General features: G+C 41.1%; 1 protein-coding gene across 4 annotated transcripts; it reads right to left on the bottom strand.

Annotated features, from left to right (window-relative positions):
• Window positions 1–1,282: 1,282 nt before the first annotated feature.
• Window positions 1,283–14,136, bottom strand: atpaf1 (ATP synthase mitochondrial F1 complex assembly factor 1). 4 transcript variants are annotated; one of them, XM_037115797.1, is made up of 11 exons: window positions 11,739–11,790; window positions 10,956–11,080; window positions 7,884–8,098; window positions 6,867–6,975; window positions 6,515–6,577; window positions 3,579–3,641; window positions 3,424–3,474; window positions 2,916–2,963; window positions 2,597–2,692; window positions 2,386–2,493; window positions 1,283–1,838 (listed from the first exon to the last, which is right to left on the bottom strand). In XM_037115797.1, exons 1-11 carry the CDS (start codon window positions 11,773–11,775, stop codon window positions 1,659–1,661), a joined length of 1,095 nt encoding a protein of 364 aa, XP_036971692.1. In that variant the 5' UTR covers window positions 11,776–11,790; the 3' UTR covers window positions 1,283–1,658. The 4 variants fall into 4 exon arrangements, with proteins under 4 accessions (XP_036971692.1, XP_036971695.1, XP_036971694.1 ...); XM_037115800.1 differs by lacking the exons at window positions 10,956–11,080; window positions 11,739–11,790 and adding an exon at window positions 14,095–14,136; XM_037115799.1 differs by lacking the exons at window positions 10,956–11,080; window positions 11,739–11,790 and adding an exon at window positions 8,497–8,598.
• Window positions 14,137–19,855: the final 5,719 nt, after the last annotated feature.

Raw genomic sequence — 19,855 nt, 5'->3', positions numbered from 1 at the left:
TGAATGGAAAGTAAATGGGAAAATCTTCAAATCCTCTTCAAAACTCATCGACTTAAAACATCTTTTTGTGCTTCATACTTTGAGCTACAGACACCATTCCACCTTTTAAAGAGTCAGAAGACGTTGAACTATTCGACAATGGATGTGTATTGCGTGAGCTAGAGGGCGTGACATCATCGTTACAGTGGAGAGCAGCTGGAAGAACTGGAAAAAAAAAAATATTTTCAGCTTGATTTGGATCCCACATCTTTTACTTCACATTAACAATGTATGTACAGAAATGTAGGAAATCTTGTTGGCTTTCAGCTGATGGTCTTATTTCAGATGTAGGACTTAGAGTTTTGGATGTGGAAACCCCAGAGCAACAACACTCCAACAACACCCCCATAAGCCGCAATGTTAATTCTGAGCCTAAGTTTATGGAGGAGAGCAGACGGTTCCTGTTTTGTCTCTTGCTTTGGCATCCTCATTTTTCATTCTACAGAAATAAAAAAGACATCACAGAGTTCAGCAATGTCTCCTATGACTCAATATACAAATATTTTGGCGATAACATTATATTTTTTTCAAAAATGGCAGGAGTTTGGGAAGTGTTTTCCCATTCATTCTTATGGGGACATTTTCTACTTTGCCTCTGCTACTGCTCCAGCATATGTGCAGCCACAGAAACTGTAAGAAAGCTCTACAGGTCAAGGTCCAAAAGCACCCTCTACTGGTGCAAAGACAACTAGCAGTGAACAAGTCAGGACATGTTCAGTCACACTGAAATGCAGCAGACCAGTCAGTGAGCAGACATTGTGAAGCTGCATGGACTCTGTGTGCTTCCCTAATTATGTGTGCATTCTTGAGGAAATTTATGTGGTTTCTGCTTGTAGTTATGGATAATTTGATCACTATTGCAGTTTGTGTTATTTTACATGGAAATATGTTGGGAGATTTCAGTAAATTCTTGACCATTCAGCCTAGTTAATGGACATGAACCTCTGGTTAACAGCCTATAGGGTCAAACAGTGTGCTCAGGGAATTCTTCTGATTTCAGCAGATATTGTTTAACACCAGCAGGAGGAGCAGCCCACCAAATCATGAAAAAACTTCCTCAACAGAAGGCATTGCGTTGACAAATCCAGTGGCAGCATGCATAGACGGCAGCATGCCCGACATGCGTGGCCTTGGAGGGCCAGTTCATCGCTACTTTCAGCTTTAATTACATAACTGTATTACTCATTGATGACATTTAACCTCCTCCTCGAGAAGAAGGCACAAAAGCACTCAGATTACAAGATTTTGGCCTTTCAATGATTATTTATTTTACCTGTATGTTTTTTTTCTGGGTATTTGTCGAGCTAACACAGTCTTTGTGGAGGGTAGGATACAAGTATGTATTATAGAAGAAATCAATACAACATTACTCTCCTGGGGTTGTACACAATGAAAAGATGTGGAGTAAACATCTTGAGATGATCCAGTCCCAGTCACCATTCAAAAGAAGCTCCTGATGCTCCTTTAATTCTTTCACCCAGATTACAGTTGCAGCTGCAAACTTTATGTACAATCGTAGGAGAGGTGCATCTCTGTGAAAATATGCTGAGTGAAGGAGCACATATTAAATAAAGACCAACAATTCCTGATAAGCCAGCTTCAGTCCGTCTCTGGTCTCCCTACGATCCTCCAGAGGAGACCGGCCCCAGTCCACTCTGCTCCAACTCTGCAATCACCAACATGTGTTTGAAGTCTGTAGGGTGGTGGTTAAAAGTCTCCACCAATCGGTATGTCTCCTGCCTCTGCGTGCCATAGAATAGCTGCACCTGATTGGCCAAGCACTGAGCCTGGTGGACAGTCTGTGAGGAGGAGGGAGGGAGAGACAGTTTGACACATACAGTGCAGATGTGCTCTCATGCAGAGAAAGTTTTATGTAGCAGTGTGGCTATTTGAGTGGGTAAAGTTAATCTGCAAGAAATGTGGACTTTCACACAGAAAAGCTTGACAAGTTTTTGAAATAAAGAAATGAAAAGATGGATAAACTCAATTACAAACAAAAATGTTTTCACAAACTCACAAATTTAAATTTGACACTATTTAATGAATTTAAGTCAATGTCTAATATTTATGAAACTGAATTCCAGACTTATTGAGGACATGCAGACACTTTGTACACTGTCTATGATTGAATCATGCTGCTGTGAGAGCTTCCACAAGATGATGGAACGAAGTGGAAAAATAACGTGGTCAAAAGTGTCCACAAAAAGAGCAGTAAGGTCCACCGATACAGCTCGAGTCTGCAGCCACAGCTAATTATAATATTCCATTTATTAGTAAAACAATGAGTCAAGTTTGTAATAATCCTAATAATTAAAGAGAAAATCCACACAGGTAAACAGGACTCACTATAAACTTGGGGTCCATCTCAGCCATCATCAGGACCACACCCTTCTCCTCCTCCAGGTCTGGGTAGTGGTAGAGGATCAGCTGACTGGGAGCATTTTCACCCATTGTCTAGACAACAACAAAGAAATAAAAACAGTGGTCATCAACTCCAGGTACAACACTTCATACTGAGAAGAGGAAATATATTCATTGCAGCGAGTGCAGTGTTTACCTGCACGTTGATGAGGGACGTGAAGTGCAGCTCGTGTCCCGACCACTGACCCAAGAAGAACTCATAACCCTCTTTCTGAGGCAACGCGTAGAGGAACTGAGGGGGAAAGGAATATTTTATGGTTATTCTCGCTAATCAGATTATTCAGAATGATTTCAAGTATTCATAATTTGGTTCTTTGCAGCCATTTAGCCATAAATCTGAACACAACATTAACCACTGTTTTTGGTAATGATGACAGACTGGTAGGTCAAGTATTCCAGTTCAATTTCAGCAGCATTTCATCATTATGTCTCACTATGAGCAGCAGTGATCATACCGTCTGGCAGGACTGTGACCTGCTGAAAATCAATCTGTAGATCTGAGACTGTAATGGAAGAGTAGACAGGTTATTAGACCATTATTTTGCATGAGCCAATGTGAACATTGTTCATCATTGTTAGATCTATGAAACTGTTTATCAAGAATAGTTACTTTTACAACCTTCATTTTACAGCAGCAAAAACATGAATTCATTTTAAACTCTGGAAACTAGATAGAATAATACACTTCAACACCTCAGGGTTCAGGATTTTGAGGCAAAACGGTAGAGATTATGGATGTATGGAGGTAAGATGTCATCTCAACTAAAAAGATTAAACAAAAATGAACACACAGGAATGGAAAACATAACTGTCTTCTGCAACAAGGGTACAAATCAGACACACAGAAAATGTGTTTGAGGCACAAACCTGATTTGGTTCATTCACTTCAATCAAGGAATAAAAAAAAAAAGACATAAAATGACTTAAATCAATTTGAATGTTGTATCCTGGTGTTAAACTCACCGGGATGACGGCACTGACTGTGTCTTTGGTCGAATAATATTTCGTCCAAAGCTGAAAAAGAGAACAAAGAAGTTGTTGAACTGCAACAGGAGGCGATGCAACTCTTGGCAGTTAAATTAGATAACAGGTTTAGGTGACAAACAGAACTCCCCTACCTCTGCTATTTCCTCCCCTGTCTTGTCCTGGATCATCTCCATGTTGAGAATGCAGCCCAGTGTCTTGAGGACAACATGTGACAGTCACTTACAGGTGCACAATTCATCATCATCATCTTGTTTTTAACATCGTGAAATCAGCAAAGAAATCAGTTTAGTCTTTAATTTTGTCATTGGTTCACAAGGGCACATTTGGTTCAAATTAGGGATGTAACGGTTACTGGTGTCAGGGTAAACCTGGAAAAATTCCCAACGGTAAAGGTTACTGTATAAGTTTTTATTGCCATGGTAACCGCTGTGGTCAATAATTCATATATATATACATACATACATACAGAGAAAGAGAACATAACAAGTGTCTAGAGAGAGATAAGATCCAAAATAGAATATTCATAATTAATTCAACAGTAACCCTTTGTTTTGATCTAAAAATGATCCCTCCTCCACTGAACCGCAACCTTATCGTGGTGGAGGGGTTTGAGTACCCGAATGATCCTAGGAGCTATGTTGTCTGGGGCTTAATGCCCCTGGTAGGGTCTCCCAAGGCAAACAGGTCCTAGGTGACGGGTCAGCCTAAGAGCAGTTCCAATGCCCCTGATGATGTGTATGAAAACAAGGACGTTCATGTCGCCCAGAATGGTGTTACCGGGGCCCCACCCTGGAGCCACCCTTGAGTCTGAATGGACCATGTTCTTCACTTCCATTGTTGACGCGGCTGTTCGGAGCTGTGGCCGTAAGGTCTCCAGTGCCTGTCGTGGTAGCAATCCCCGAACCCGGTGGTGGACACCGGAAGTAAGGGACGCTGTCAAGCTGAAGAAGGAGTCCTATCGAGCATGGTTGGCTCGGGGGATTCCTGAGGCAGCTGACGGGTACCGGCAGGCCAAGTGTGCTGCGGCACGGGCAGTCACGGAAGCAAAACCTCAGGTCTGGGAAAAGTTCGGGGAGGCCACGAAGGAGGACTACCGGTCAGCCTCGCGGAAATTTTGGCAACCTATCCAGCGCCTCAGGAGGGGGAAGCAGCCCCCCACCAACACTGTTTACGGTGGAGGTGGGGAGCTGTTGACCTCGACTGGGGATATCGTCGGGCGGTGGAAGGAATACTTCAAGGATCTCCTCAATCCCACTGACACGCCTTCCATAGAGGAAGCAGGGGCTGGGGACTCAGAGGTGGATTCATTCATCACCCAAGCCGAAGTCACTGAGGTATGTGGGAAGCTCCTCGGTGGCAAAGCACCGGGGGTGGATGAGATCCGCCCTGAGTACCTCAAGTCTCTGGATGTTGTGTGGCTTTCTTAGCTGACACGTCTCTGCAGCATCGCGTGGCAGTTGGGGACAGTGCCTCTGGACTCATCTCTGCTCTTTGCGGACGATGCTGTCTTGTTGGCTCCGTCGAGCCAGGACCTCCAGCATGTTCTGGGGCAGTTTGCAGCTGAGTGCGAAGCAGCTGGGATGAAAATCAGCACCTCCAAGTCTGAGGCCATGGTTCTCGACCAGAAAAAGGTGGCTTGCTCCCTCTGGGTTGGGGGAGAGTTCTTGCCTCAAGTGGAGGAGTTCAAGTATCTTAGGGTCTTGTTCACGAGTGAGGGAAGGATGGAGTGTGAGATTGACAGGCGGATCGGTGCAGCAGCCGCAGTAATGCGGTCGTTGTATCGGACTGTCGTGGTGAAGATCGAGAGCTTTTCGGCTCAGCTCTCGATTTACCGGTCAATCTACCTACCCTCACCTATGGTCATGAACTTTGGGTCATGACCGAAAGAATAAGATCCCGGATACAAGCGGCTGAAATGAGTTTCCTCCGCAGGGTGGCAGGGTGCTCTCTTAGAGATAGGGTGAGGAGCTCTGTCACCCGGAAGGAGCTCGGAGTAGAGCTGCTGCTCCTCCACATCGAGAGGAGCCAACTGAGGTGGCTCGGGCATCTATATCGGATGCCCCCAGGACGACTTCCTCGGGAGGTGTTCCTGGCATGCCCCACCAGGAGGAGACCCCGAGGAAGACCCAGGACACGCTGGAATGACTATGTCACTCGGCTGGCCTGGGAACGCCTTGGGATCCTCCTGGAGGAGGTAGGGGAAGTGTCCGGGGTGAGGGAAGCCTGGGTGTCCCTGATCAGGCAGCTGCCCTCGCAACCCGGCCCCGGATAAGCGGAAGAAAATGGATGGATGAATGGATGAATGGATCTGAATGGTGAGTTTTGTGATCTGCTGGTTGCACCCTTAGTATTAAATAACAATGACATTTTCTATTCTTTTTTTTCCACAGAGAGGGTCTGCAGGCCAATCAAGTGCTGCTGCCACTACATTTCATACTACCTGTGTAACGCAGACATTAAAGGACAAAAACAGGCTGCCTCGTCACAAAAAGCCAATGACCTATTTTGCGCAGTTTTGATACATTCTTATATTCTTGTTTGATGTTGATTTTTCAGTGTTTTGTTAGAGTTTTGGATTTAGACTATTTTAATATATAATAAACCTATTTAGATAAATACTGGTGAAATCATTTAAATTTATCAGTGTATCAGTCTTTTTTCAGCATTTTTAAGACATTTTACCATGGTATACCAGTAACCGCGATAATTTTGGTCACTATTACCGCAGTGTGAATTTTCATACCGTTACATCCCTAGTTCAAATAATACAAATGCATCTCAGGACAAGATGAAAGAATCACAAAATGTAACTGTCAAATTAATCTGTGACAATTATGAAATCCACAAGTTTTCTGATTTTAGATGTGAATATTTGGTTCTCCTCTTTGTTCTACATCAGTCAATTATTTTGGGTTTTTAGACCGTTAGTCGGAAAAATAATCAGAACATCATTTGATGAGGTGCGTGGAAACTTTTGTAATTACTTTAAAAATGATTAAATCTCATTAATTAAATCAATATTATACAATATGAGGCAGATTACACTGTCCCTCTGCTCTCATCTCACCTTTTTCTTTGTGAAACCTCCTGAAGCTCTGTCTTTAGCAGCTATTTTGTCTCTTTTCTCCATCTGCAAAGATTCCAACAACAAAAGCTCACACTCATACAATGTGTTCTAGAGCTGCCACAGACAAAGGAATAAATAAAAACTAGAGAAAAATACTGGCTAATTATTTTCCATTATGTACAATTTAAACATATGCTGACAAGAGTATTGCTTTGAGAAATCGCTGAGGACATTTCAATGCACACTGTCATCAGTTTAAACTAAAAATGTCTGCCTGTGTTTAACTTTCTGACTTCATGTTTAATATTGCTGGCTGCTAAATTAATATTTTCAAGGTGTTGTGATTCTCCACCTCATGCTCCATAAGCCTGACGAACTCCGCCTGCTTCGAGTGTCCAAGAATTTCATTCTTGTACTCATTCCTTTTCTCCACTCGGGCCTTGTACTCCTGTGGTTTGACACTGAAAACAAGATGAAAGAAAGAAAGTAAAATAAAATAAATTAAAATAAAATAATCAGTGAAACACCAAACGAAATCCCTGTCCAGCACTACGTACCACATTCTTTAGACTACATTGTAACTAATCCACAGTAGTAGTTTTGCATGTTTACCTTATTAAACAATAGCTGTCTATGCTAACCTTTTACTGAGTGAGTTCCATCCATCTTGTCAGTTACTTCTCTACATATTTTCAGTGCACTATGGATGAAAGTAATCATGTGATATTATTCCACATTTTCACAGCGGTTATCAAAAAACAAAAGGTGTCACTTTTATTAGTGGCACCTGTCCAACGTTTGAGCTTCATCCAACAGCAAAAGTGGCCTGACATATTTTATTTATTTTTTTTTTTTTAAATCTCAAAAGTTAAGATTTTGTTTCGTGGTCAGACAAAATTAATCTGTGACATGGTTTACTCTTCAGTAGTTGAAAAAGATTTGCCAAGCTACTAAATCAAAGCCCCGACAATGCATTTCGGTTATGCTCAAATATCAGCCATCAATTCTCTATCGCTCCTCTTAGAACGGGGACATAGCTCGAATAACTAGTCCCCAGCCCCTTCAGTCAAAAAACTCAATTACATTACTACTTTCGGCATAAAACTACATTTGTATGTACGTTTGTAAGTACGTTAGGTAAATTAATGAGTTTAGGAATGAGCCAGGCGATCAACAGTTCGATAGTCTGAATGTAAACCGAATATAACATCAATCAATCAGAATTTCGATTAAATGTTAAGAAAAGCCTGAATAGCAATTAAACTGATTATTAAGAAGGTGACTTTTTAAATAACAGACTTTTTTAACAGGGATCCGGGTATCGCGGAGAACGTTGTTGCTGCTAACTTAGCTGCATTAGCCCGCTGACCTGCGCAGCTTCTGGATCTTGTCCTGGTACTTGCTGTAGTACGGGTTCTCCTCCAGCTCCGGCTCCTTCCTCACGGAGAAGGCTCGGAACTGCATCGGGACTAGCCCTGGGATAAACGTCCTAATGCCGGTGGTCCTGACCGCTAGCATCCCCCGGTACAAACATGACATTTGTACCATGGCCGCCGCCATCTTTCCATTGCTCCCGTCCAGCATCTATAATGTTCCGGCGGGGAGCAGTTTTCATACAAAGGTTCCGAGAGAAGTTATTGTAGATATTGCATTACTGTATGTTAGTACGGTAAATATTTTTGTTAAACCGAAGCTAAATAAAAATAAGAACATGAAAAAGTCATTGTCATGATAACATATTACGTTGACGTTTTGTGAGGATTGCCATGTGTTTTGTGATGTGGATTGACAACTGTTTTTTTTTCTGTTAACTTTTGCTTGGATTTGAAAAAGAAAAAAAAATTCACCTCTCAGGAGGATGTCCAATAAACATCATATCCCGGTTCACTTCAAACCTACCAGCATGCTGAGGCAGAAACATGTCCATCATAAGCACAAAACACCCAGACACCCAGGCATAAACAGAGTAAAGTAGTGCATACTTGCCAACATTGGGTTGTGAACAATAGGGAGATATTTTTCTTCGGTGTATCGGCCCAAGTAAGAAGGTTCCTTCGACAGGTGTGCATATTATTTGTCAGAATTTCTTCTTTTTTATAGCAGCTGTACTCTGAGTTGATAACCCAACAACACTAGGGGGGTCTGGGGGCAAGAGTTTAAAAACGTGCAGCTCCCCTCCAGTTAGTTAGAACTGACAAAGCCTCATGGATGAGAGGTGAAACGTCAACAGGAAACTGAAACCGGCCCAGTTGTCTACAATCCAGCACTTACAATTACCATGACCTGGATGACTGAGAACCTTCATCAACATTGTTTAAAATATAACTCAGCTGTTACAGCTATCAGCTGTAGGATCAGGATCCAATCCTTCATTGGAAAAACAAAACAAAACAAAAACAGTAAAGTTGGAATGACAACAAAAGCACACAAAACACTTGTGTCTGCATACTCTAGCCTTTTCATGTATACCAAAAAAAGTGAACAATGAACATTTCAAATCCTTCACAGCTGTTGTTCTCCTAACACATTGAGACCACTGGAGGTCACTCTTTCTCTTCATTGAGAACCACCTTGGGTATATTTACATAGATTAATGAGTACTCACTGCTATCAGAGCACCGAGAATTGTTGCAGCCTTACAGACACAGCTAAGATTGACTAACAGGTACATGAGAAGATAAATAAAGTAAGCAACAAACTCAAACTCTCCAGAGTCACTGATGTTGTCATCTTTTCATGTGTGTGTGTGTGTGTGTGTTTGTGTGTGCAGCAGGCTGTAAATTTAATGGCGTGTTTCCCTGATGACCCTTAGAGTGCTTCTGTGTTAACTTTCTACAGCCAATAATTTTTCCAAACACTTATCAATACAGAAAGTAGCATGGGAGCAGTTCAATGCACATCTGGGACCCAGCAGATAATGATACTGACTAATGCGTATGTCTTTATGTGTATGAGAAATACATTTTAAAAAAGCAGTCATGTGATTTCTGTGTGTAGATTTTTTGGTGTGGGTGTCAACTGCATTTAAAAAAAATAATTTGTTTTTTGTAGAACTACAGAATCATGAATCATGATAATTGATTTTTCTAAAAGTAATTAAAAAATTGAATTAGAACAACAATATTGAAATCTAGCTAACTGGGCTGTTCTATATGTACAAGCTCATCACACCATATACACACAGAAGCAGAAATGTTTATGTTCTTGAAAATGTGATATGTTTTTTTTAACATTGTCTTATGCGACGTTTTTTTTTTTTTTTTGTAGTTATCTTGCCTGCTTGCGATTTTGTTTCCATCACTATGACCTGATGTGACCTCACTGTATTTCTGAACTTCAAATCCAGATATTTCAAATATAAATTTGAGTTTTCTATCCATATTTGAAGAGATTTAGTTTTAGCAGAAAATGTGCCAATTTTGTGACTTTTATTCATTGTTAGACTTAGCCATGCATAAGAAAACATCAATAATCCAATTAAGTTGTTAGTGACAGTGAGTTGCAATCTTGTGTTTTGATTTCTGGTGCTTCCTTACATTTGGATTAGAGCAGGGGTACTCAAATACAAATTTTAAAGGGCCACAAAGATTTTTTGATTGTGTTTTTTTGTGTATGTGTGTATATATACGTTTATATGTAAGAAAACGTGTATGTATATATGTATGTATATATCAAAACAAAATGTCCTTTTTCATTCAAAACAATAACAAAAATACTAACTAAAATAAAATGTCATTTCCATTTTGACAAATTAAAATAGTTGTATAAAACAAAGTTTCTAAGTCTCAAAGTGAGCACTCTGTTGCTTTTTGTTGTTGTGTCATAGATGTGACAAGAATCCTGCTTGCAACTTGATATGACGATTTCAGAGCATTTATTTTTTTTGTTCTTACCTCTGAATTTTGAGGAAATGTCTCTTCAAAATTCCTGTGTTTCGTCTCATAATACCGTTTCAAATTGGAACTCTTCATCACAGCTATAGTCTCCTGGCATACTTAGCACATGTGGCTTGTGCTGGTTGGAGGGCGAATGAACAAAATTTTCAGTCCACTCTTCTTTGAATTGCTGATTTTCACTGTCCACTTTTCTGTTACCAGTGAAATTGGAACACGCAATTTTTGTGCAATCTAAGCTCCAACAGCCGGCAAAATGCAAACTGCATTTTACTAGTTACTAGTTACTTCTTCCAAAAAGTAACTGAGTTAGTGACGGAATTACTCCACAAAAACAGTAACTAGTTACCAGGGAAAGTAACTATTGCGTTACTTTTAATTATTCCCCCTTCTGAGCTCGCCATTCATTCCAGCATACTCGGCATCTATGTAAAATGTCTTTCCTGCATGGCGGACCGGCTCCTGCTCTCCCTGGTATTTTACCAATGAGGCCTCTGAAAGAGTCTGAGTCACCTGTTGACAACAGCAGCATGTTCTCAACAACATACCTGCCTATCTGCATTCAGTTCAGTCTGTGTCACAACTTTTGGGAAGCTGGAGCAGAGAAATCCAGCTGTAGCTGGTCGGACAGCTCGGTGTCCTTCTTTGCTAGCAGAGCTCACGTTAGCCACACCTGCTGTCATCACCAACCAACAGTGTCAACAACGGTGTTTTTGGCCACTAGTTTTGTAGAAGTGTGTGCAGTTCAGAGATGTTTCATTATATTAGAGTTGCTTACAAAGGACGTAGACAAAAGAGATTAAAGACGTGTCTGTACTTCCACTTTGAAAACACAAACTTTCCCTCCGGACTGGCCTTACTGCAGCTTACCTTTGCTAATGTGTGTGTGTGTGTGTGTGAGGCTGCTCTGTGCGTGTGTAGTTTGTGTGTAAACTGAACACTGCCTCTGATTGGCTTACGAACTCTCACTCTACCTTAGAGAGCCAATCACCATCACGTATGCAGTTGTCCCGGCCCTCCCTCCTCCCTTTGCAGCTCAGGTGGCTGAGAGCCAAGTTGGATGACAAAAGCCTCAATGAGCAGCTTCAGTTTGTAACGCGCCACATTTAATAGTCAGTAACGGTAACAGCGTTGTAACGATGGAAATAGTCTTAGTTAGATTACCCTTTACTGACAGAAAGTAACGCCGTTAGTAACGCCGTTTATTGTAACGCCGTTGTTCCCAATACCATACAAGAGCCGACCCAACCAAAACACATGGTGAGAGACTAATAGTTCAGTGGCCTCAAATAGTTTTATTGAGGACGGCTGGATTAGAGGTTAAATCTCACCTAAAGTGGTCATGGCTGAGTTGATGTCGCAGCACATGATGGTCACTGTGAGTCTCTGTTAAACGGAACAAATAGTTGAATATGACAGAATGGCTGTGATCAAATGATAAATCTAAATATATTAAATTGCTTCAAAATCACAGCATGATATAGCTCATAACACTTTTAAATTAAAGCAGGCCTGGACCATATCTCTATAAAAGCAAGGAATCTGTGTGTGTGTGTGTGTGTGTGTGTCTGTGTGTGTGTGCCTCAAATATCTCTGCAGATCAGGATCAGACTGACCTGAGAGTTTCAACATGGCTGCTGCTTGGTTCAAAGATGTGCAACGTTGGACTTGTTTGGACTACAAAAATACTGTTGATAAATTATTTCATAAATGCTTTACCAATTCTGCTAGCATTGTCAACCGTAGCCACCATAGCCACGTGTGCACCAGAGCCAATCACTGCACACTTTCAAGACATACCTTAAGAAACAAGCAGATTTATACCTGCAGTGGCATGAGCTGGACCGGGATTCTGCAGGCAGGTCCCGTTCTGTGCATCTAAACTGACTGTTGTGGATTAATGAAACTAAACATGTCCGGACCGAGTCCGTTCAAGTCTGAGGAGATCCGGATACGGGAGGACAACAAACTGGAATCAGAATCTGTGGATGTTCATGTGTAGCTAGCTGCTAGCCCACCCCCACCCCCACCCCACCTCCTGACTCAACGGAGCGTCCAAAATTGGACTTGTGATAAATAATGTCCGCCATGCTTAATCGTGAACATTGCCGTCACATTTGCTTTGTATCTGGTGCAGGAAGAAACAGTAAAAACTGGCTTTTGTCACGAAAGTGTCCGCAAGCAGGAAGTGTATGCAAGCAAGAAAACAAGTTCCTATTGGTGAAAAAAGGCACCACACCAACCAATCACAAAATTATATGGCACGTGATTTGGTTGCTGGAGAACAGGGGAAGTTGTGGGAGGGACGGCAGCGGAAGAGGGACAGCAGCAGTGACGGTGATAGGGACAGCGGTAGAGATTGTCTGAATTTAAATGTAAATAGTTACATATAACTTTGTAAATGTCAAACACGTATACACAAATTTAGCAAACAACAATTTATATTTGCATTATAAGTAATAAAAATTTGTTAAACATATTTGTTTTCCAACTCGGATTTTATGTTTTTTGTGATTTTAGGTCCATTGTGTTAATACAGTATGTCAAAATGACAACATAACCATACAGTCACACATGTGAGGTTGTACTGAAAATAGTGACACCAAACAAGGCAAGGTAAACAGTTTTCAAGGTGAAATATAATGGTAAAATCAAAAAAAGGAAAAAAACATTACCCTGGAATATTGAATTTCACAACAAGCCTAAATATCCCTGACTTCCCATCTTCAAACAACAGACTCATTTGGCCATCCATAAAAAAGCTATTTAACCTCCCACTTTTCTATAGGAGTACATACTTCCTACGGGCAATGCACTAGTACCCTTTCATTTACAGACACCAAACATACCCCATGAGCAACCACTTGGCGACTGAGATTGGTAGAAATAAACATTTACATATACAGTATTGTACTATATACAGTGCCTTGCAAAAGTATTCACCCCCCTTGAACTTTTCCACATTTTGTCACGTTTTAACCACAAAGGTGAAGGTATTTTATTGGGATTTTATGTGATAGACCAACACAAAGTGGTACATAATTTTGAAGTGGAAGGAAAAAGATACATGGTTTTATTTTATTTTTACAAATAAACAGAAAAGTATGGTGTGCAAAAGTATTTACTCTGATACCCTTAAATAAAATCCAGTGCAACCAGTTGCCTTCACAAGTCACCTAATTAGTAAATGGGGTCCACCTGTGTGCAATCTAATCTCAGTGTAATAAATCTGTTCTGTGAAAGCCTCAGAGGTTTGTTAGAGAATATTAGTGAACAAACAGCATCATGAAGCCCAAGGAACACACCACACAGGTCTGGGATAACTTTGTGGAGCATGCTTGGCCGTCCACCTAAACTGACAGGCTGGGCAAGGAGAGCATTGATCAGAGAAGCAGCCAAGAGGCCCATGATAACTCTGGAGGAGCTGCAGAGATCCACAGCTCAGGTGGGAGAATCTGTCCACAGGAAAACTATTAGTCATACATTCAACAAATCGTGGCAAGAAGAGAGCCATTGTTGAAACAAAGCCATGCAGTTTGCCAGCAGCCATGTGGGGGGCACATAAACATGTGGAGGAAGTTGCTCTGGTCAGATGAGACCAAAACTGTAAGTTTTTGGCCTAAATTCAAAACATTATGTGTGGCAGAAAAATAACAATGCAAATGACCCTGAACACACCATCCTCACCCTGAAACATGGCGGTGGCAGCATCATGCTGTGGGGATGCGTTTCTTCAGCAGGGACAGGGAAGCTGGTCTGAGTTGATGGGAAGATGGATGAAGCCAAAAACAGGACAATCTTGGAAGAAAACCTGTTAGAGTCTGCAAAAGACTTGAGACTGGAGCAGAGGCTCACCTTCCAGCAGGACAACGAGCCTAAACATACAGCCAAAGCTACAGTGGAATGGTTTAGATCAAAGCATATTCCTGTGTTAGAATGGCCCAGTCAAAGTCCAGATATAAACTTGAGAATCTCTCGAAAGACTTGAAAATTGCTGTTTACAGACACTCTCCATTCAGTCAGACTAAGCTTAAACTATTTTGCAAGGAAGAGTGGGCAAATATTTCAGTCTCTATATGTGCATTGCTGTTAGAGACTTACCCCAAAAGTTGTTCTTGCAGTGAAAGGTGGTTCTACAAAGTGTTGACTCAGGGGGGTGAAAACATTTGCACACCACACTTTTCATTTACCTTCCACTTCACAATAATGCACCACTTTGTGTTAGTCTATCACATAAAATCTCAATAAAATATATTTACATTTGTGATTAAAATGTGACAAAATGTGGAAAAGTTCAAGGGGTGAATACTTTTGCAAGGCACTGTACATGTATATGTGTACATGTCAAATCTTTCTGGAAATAATAAACAAATATGAATAGTATGACTGAAAAAAATATTGACAGGGTATTTAATAGTTGACTTTATATACATGGAATGATGTTTATGTACAATGATGTTTAAGGTACCTATAATTAAGAGCGACTAAACACCATGTCACTGATTTTCATCTTCACGTGGGGGGCCTCCAGTTTGATAATCTATGATTGGTCATATGTCATATGATTTTAATAAAATAACAATGAATTTTTTCATTGACTTTCGTTTGTTTGAGGAAGACCTCCATCCACCGGAGGTGGGATAGTGTGTCACATTTACCCAGTTCACCATATCTGGGCGGCTGAAAAAATAACATCATTGTTTCAAAAGATCAGAGCTGTCAGCATTTGACTTTACAATATGGATTCAACACAGGAGATACAAAAATATACTGAGAAATAAGAGTTTATATGATAATAAAAATCATATAAACAACTATTATGTGAGATTTTTACCAAAACGAATACACTATCAGTTCTTGAGTTCTGCAGACCTACTGTGAGAAAACAGTCACTGCCCCTACTCTGTGCTGTCAGACACTGACCGCTCTCTATAATCTGCTCAGCTTTTGTTTTTTATTCCTCTTCTCTTACTGACAAGCTGCCTCCTCTTCCTCCTCTTCCTCCTCTTCCTCCTCTCTCTCTCTCTCTCTCTCTCTGTCTCTCTCTCTCTGCATTCTCTTGCTCTCTTTGTTGTGGGGGTCCTGCATGGAGGATGTATATTTTATGTGCGACTCTGGAGGCTTTTACCATTAATTATAGAGAAACACTAAGCTCTCCATTTGCCGGACAGATGTTATTTTTTACTTAAGGAGAGAAAGGGGACTGTTCCATAATTCAGAGGTAATCCCGCTCACCAGAGAACAAATAAATAAATGAATAAATAAATAAAGCAAAAGCAAAAACCACAAACATTTGGTTCACTGCTGCTCCTTCGTGCTCAGACATGTAACGCAGCGACCAACACACACGCACAGATTTCCTGTGTTCGGTCTTTAAGTGCCCCTCATGTAATAAATATGGAACAGCTGCTTTATCACTTCATTTTTTATTCAATCGGCTTCTCACACTCACACACATAATGCAGCCCCCTTTTAGCCTCAGAACAATAGATGTGTAACAAAGTTTTTCAAAATAAAAGTACAAATATCTGTTAAAAACAATATGTTGGCTGAGCAGGCTTAGACATTTTCAAATTTGGGTACATCATCACAAACTGCAGCCAGGTAGAGCTGCTATGATATAAAACACATTTTAATGATAGATTAATTGTTCGACTAAACACCCTCTTGTCCCCGTTTCTCTAATGTGAGAACTTGCAGATTTTCCTGTGTACTAACTGAACCGAATATGGATATATGACCATCAACCCGAGCTCTGGCAAGCTGTGATGGGGATTTTTCAGGGTCGTAGCTAATTTTGAGGACATTGAGCTCATGTCTTCTGTAATATGTCGGGGATTTGGGGGAATTAAATGATATGTCCTTCATTTTAGGACTGATTCTGATTCTTTTTTGGACAAATATATATTGCAATTTTAAGTTTTGTTGCTAAAACCGAATATATTAAAATGAAATCCTCCTTCAAATAAATGAATTTTAATATTTTAACATTTACCCTATTTTCTGCCGCACTCTCCTAATCTGCTTTGCCTTCTGCATAATTGTATCCTAATTTAACAAGAACTCAGATATATTTGATGTTTGTGGTAGTTTGAGATCATTTATGCTTGAAAAATCCTGTGATACCATCATATTTTACAGACGTTTATTTGAGGTTGGACAAAATAAATGTATACACTCAGTCTGAAAGAGGCTCTTTCTGACTCTTGACAGAGTTTTAAACATCTATAATTTCAGGCAAACTCTGCCTTTTTTCATCTTTTTCCCTTCTATCCTCACATTTTCCTCCCTACTCCCAATCTACTTCCTCTCCTTTATTTGTTTCTCCTCCACCATCCTCTTTTCTTCTTTTATCCCATGTTGTTATATATGATGCTGGCATGGAATAAAACATGATGGCTGGATAATTCCTGAGTATAACAGAATACATTAAATATGTGATGCTGTTTCTCAGCATAGAAAATCAGAAAATTCACTTGATTTGAAAAACAAAAAACAAAATGTGAAATTTGAAGGGAAAACAAGGAGGCCACAAATATGAATTAGCTCAAATACATGATGATTTTATCCAAATAATAAGGTGTAGATCATGCAAATGCTGCTTAGAGGTGTTTTTATTTGCTCTCTCAGTCTGCCATGTTGCCGTCGCTCTGAGTGTGTAACGTGTGCTATGAGGTTTGATTTCAAGCCTTGGGGTTTTCGGGGTCTTGGGACCACTCATATGCCCTCCCTCTGGCAAAGCTGAAATCGTACCCTTGGGCTGGTGGATGACCCTTATCCACACACACACGCACACACACACACACGGTGAAGCACTCACTCACATACACACTAAATGAAAAAGGGTCGAGCTTGGCAGAAAAATCCCATCGTTTTAGAGAGGGATCCCATTAAAAGTGTATGAGTGTGTCTGTCTAGGAATCAAGACACCCGCTCTACTGCTCAGCCGATATCTGTGTGTGTGTGTGTGTGTGTGTGTGTGTTATTTATTAATGCACAGAGTTATTAGGGCATCTTGTGGAGGGCTCACTGAAGAGAAGGGGAAGGTTGAGATCTGAGAGTCCTGAAGCTTCATTTTCAGGTTATCAGGTCAGGGTCCTAGATTAGACACAATCTTTACATCTTTAAATCACAATCAAACCCCCCCAAATAAATGACGCACCCAGGATAGATGCAGTCTTGGAGTTGAGGGATTCATGCTTTTGTTTTTTATGGCCCTGATCAGTCGTCTCTGCCTGGTAGAACTACAGGAGCAGTCTGTCAGTCAATCTTCTTGGTTCTTTGGCGCAGACCTGAAATTGAGCATTTTACTTTTGCATGAAAAGAAGATTCAAACATTGAACCAGCAGCACACACAGAACTAAAGTGCAAATGTCAAAGATGCAGGTGGAAAAAGTGATATTAATGAAAAAAGGGAAGCAAACGGGACCTAATTTGTTTAAGACATTCTGTGACATTTCAACCTTGAAAGTCTATGGCAGGTCAAAACTGAAATTAAAGGACATTTCCAGAGACATTTTGCCTAACTAATGCTCTTAAACTAACTTAGAACTGTAAATTAGGTTACAATACTGATCGAGCATAATTCCTACTTAATCATCATTAAAATAAATACTGGAGTTCATATTATTCAAAGGAAGACATAAATCACAAGAAAGTCATTAAAGTTCTGGATGGATTGATTTCGCACACACACATTAGATACGTTACACTACAAATCAAGTCAGGATCAGACCGACAAATTTCAAACATAGAATCATGTGCATGGAAAGTTATTGTCACATAAAGTTAATGAATAAACGCTTATTTATTAGCTTGTGTTATTTTTCGACAAAAACTAAAGAGGTTTAATTTATGTTCGCTGCGATTCGTCTTTCAGACTCTCGTCAGGTCTTTGAAAATTGATGGAAGGAAATGAGACGAAGAGAAAATAAAACTCACTGAAGTAAACAGTAAAACAGTGTGTTTGTCCCACCTGAACATGTGTTTCCCTCCTCTCGGTCCTTCACGGTCTCTGTAAACGCAGCGGTGTGCAGCCGGGACCAGCACCGGGCACAGAGAGCAGCACTGCGGCACGCAGCTGCTGCTGCTGCCGCCGGGCTGCGGCTCCTCCTACGGCCAGCAGGCGGCGGTGCTCGCACACGAAAGCAGAGGAGCCCCGGGGCCACAGAGGGGCCAAACCAGAGCAGCAGGGCCACAGAACAACAGAGTGGCAGTACTAAAGGTCAGAGCCGACCTGGATACAAACACACAGGCTGGATATCGATATCAATATTGATCAGTGGTCAATATAAACCAATGTTCCTATTATGCAAATAATGTCACTTTATCCCCTGATTCTCCAAAGTTAGTTCATGTCATATTTTCTTTTCGATTCTTCACCGAGTTTCCTTTCCTCACCCCAAACTGTTTCCTCTTTCTCAGCTCTCCTAACTTTCCTTCCATCCTTGACTCCTTCCTCTTCTCACTTTTCCTATCTTACCTGTATTTGTTTGACTTCTCTTTTCCTCTGTCTCTCCTCTTTACTTCTCTCTTCTCTCCTCTCCTCATTAATCTCCTTGCATCCTCATCTTGTTTCCTCCTCACTTTCCATCCACCTCTGTATCCTTTCTCTCTTTTCCCCTCCTTATGTATCCCCTCTTGTACTTATACTTCTCTTCTCCTTCATCCTCTCTTCTTTACTTCTATCTTCTCTCCTCTCCTCCTGCATTTGTTTGCCTCCTCATCTTGTTTCCTTCACACTTTCCTTCCTCTTCACCTCTGTTTCTCTCCTTGCCTCTGTCCTTAACCCTTTCTTTTCTCTTCTCCATCTTGTTCTGTGCTCTTTCCTTTATTAAGCTGTGTTTGCTCCTCCTCTTTTACCTATTCCTTTCATTACATCTTGTTTTAATTTCTTGACTGATACTCTTCTTCTTTTCTCTCTTCTCAATATCTTGTTTCATAGAATCTCCTCCTCTTCCCCTTCGTCTTCTTCTTCTTCTTCTTCTTCTTCCTCTCCTCTCCTCTCCTCTCCTCTCTTTCGTCCTGGCCGCACTCCAAGGATGGATGGAAGGGGAGCATCTGGAATGCATTCAGTGGTGCTGACAGCTGTCACTTTGGCTGGTGCTAACGCAGACGGGTTAACCTGAAATGAGCAGGGACAGGCATGAAGCTCAGCACGTCACTGACCTCCTCCTCCTCCTCCTCCTCGCTCTCCTCCACCACGGGGAGCGATAGCAGAGGTTGGAGGGTGCTGTGGTGGGCTAAGAGAGATAAGGCGGAGGATATAAGAGGGGTCAGCGGGGTCACAGTGTGGTTAGCACTGACAGCAGCAGCGCTAACAGAGATGCAGGAAACAAGATTGGAAAGAAGGAGACAAACCATAGCGGAAAGAGGATGAAGAGCAGTGGTGAAAGAGGAGATGGAAGATGGGAACCATAAGGAGCACTGTATCTCAACATTTTAGGCC

The sequence above is a fragment of the Acanthopagrus latus genome, chromosome 11, assembly GCF_904848185.1.
Source record: "Acanthopagrus latus isolate v.2019 chromosome 11, fAcaLat1.1, whole genome shotgun sequence".
Lineage (NCBI taxonomy): Eukaryota > Metazoa > Chordata > Actinopteri > Spariformes > Sparidae > Acanthopagrus > Acanthopagrus latus.
The sequence above is the reverse complement of the archived record's forward strand: the minus strand, read 5'-3'. Positions and strand labels throughout refer to the sequence as shown.

What these genes read in the sequence shown, in the direction of transcription:
- atpaf1 (XM_037115797.1), bottom strand. Translation starts at nt 11,775, where the DNA reads ATGTGCTGCGACATCAACTCAGCCATGACCACTTTAG. An exon ending in GAGGTTTCACAAAGAAAAAG is followed by an intron (nt 3,642 to 6,514) that starts GTGAGATGAGAG and finishes GTTGTCCTCAAG; the next exon opens with ACACTGGGCTGCATTCTCAA. An exon ending in AGATGGACCCCAAGTTTATA is followed by an intron (nt 1,839 to 2,385) that starts GTGAGTCCTGTT and finishes TCCTCCTCACAG; the next exon opens with ACTGTCCACCAGGCTCAGTG.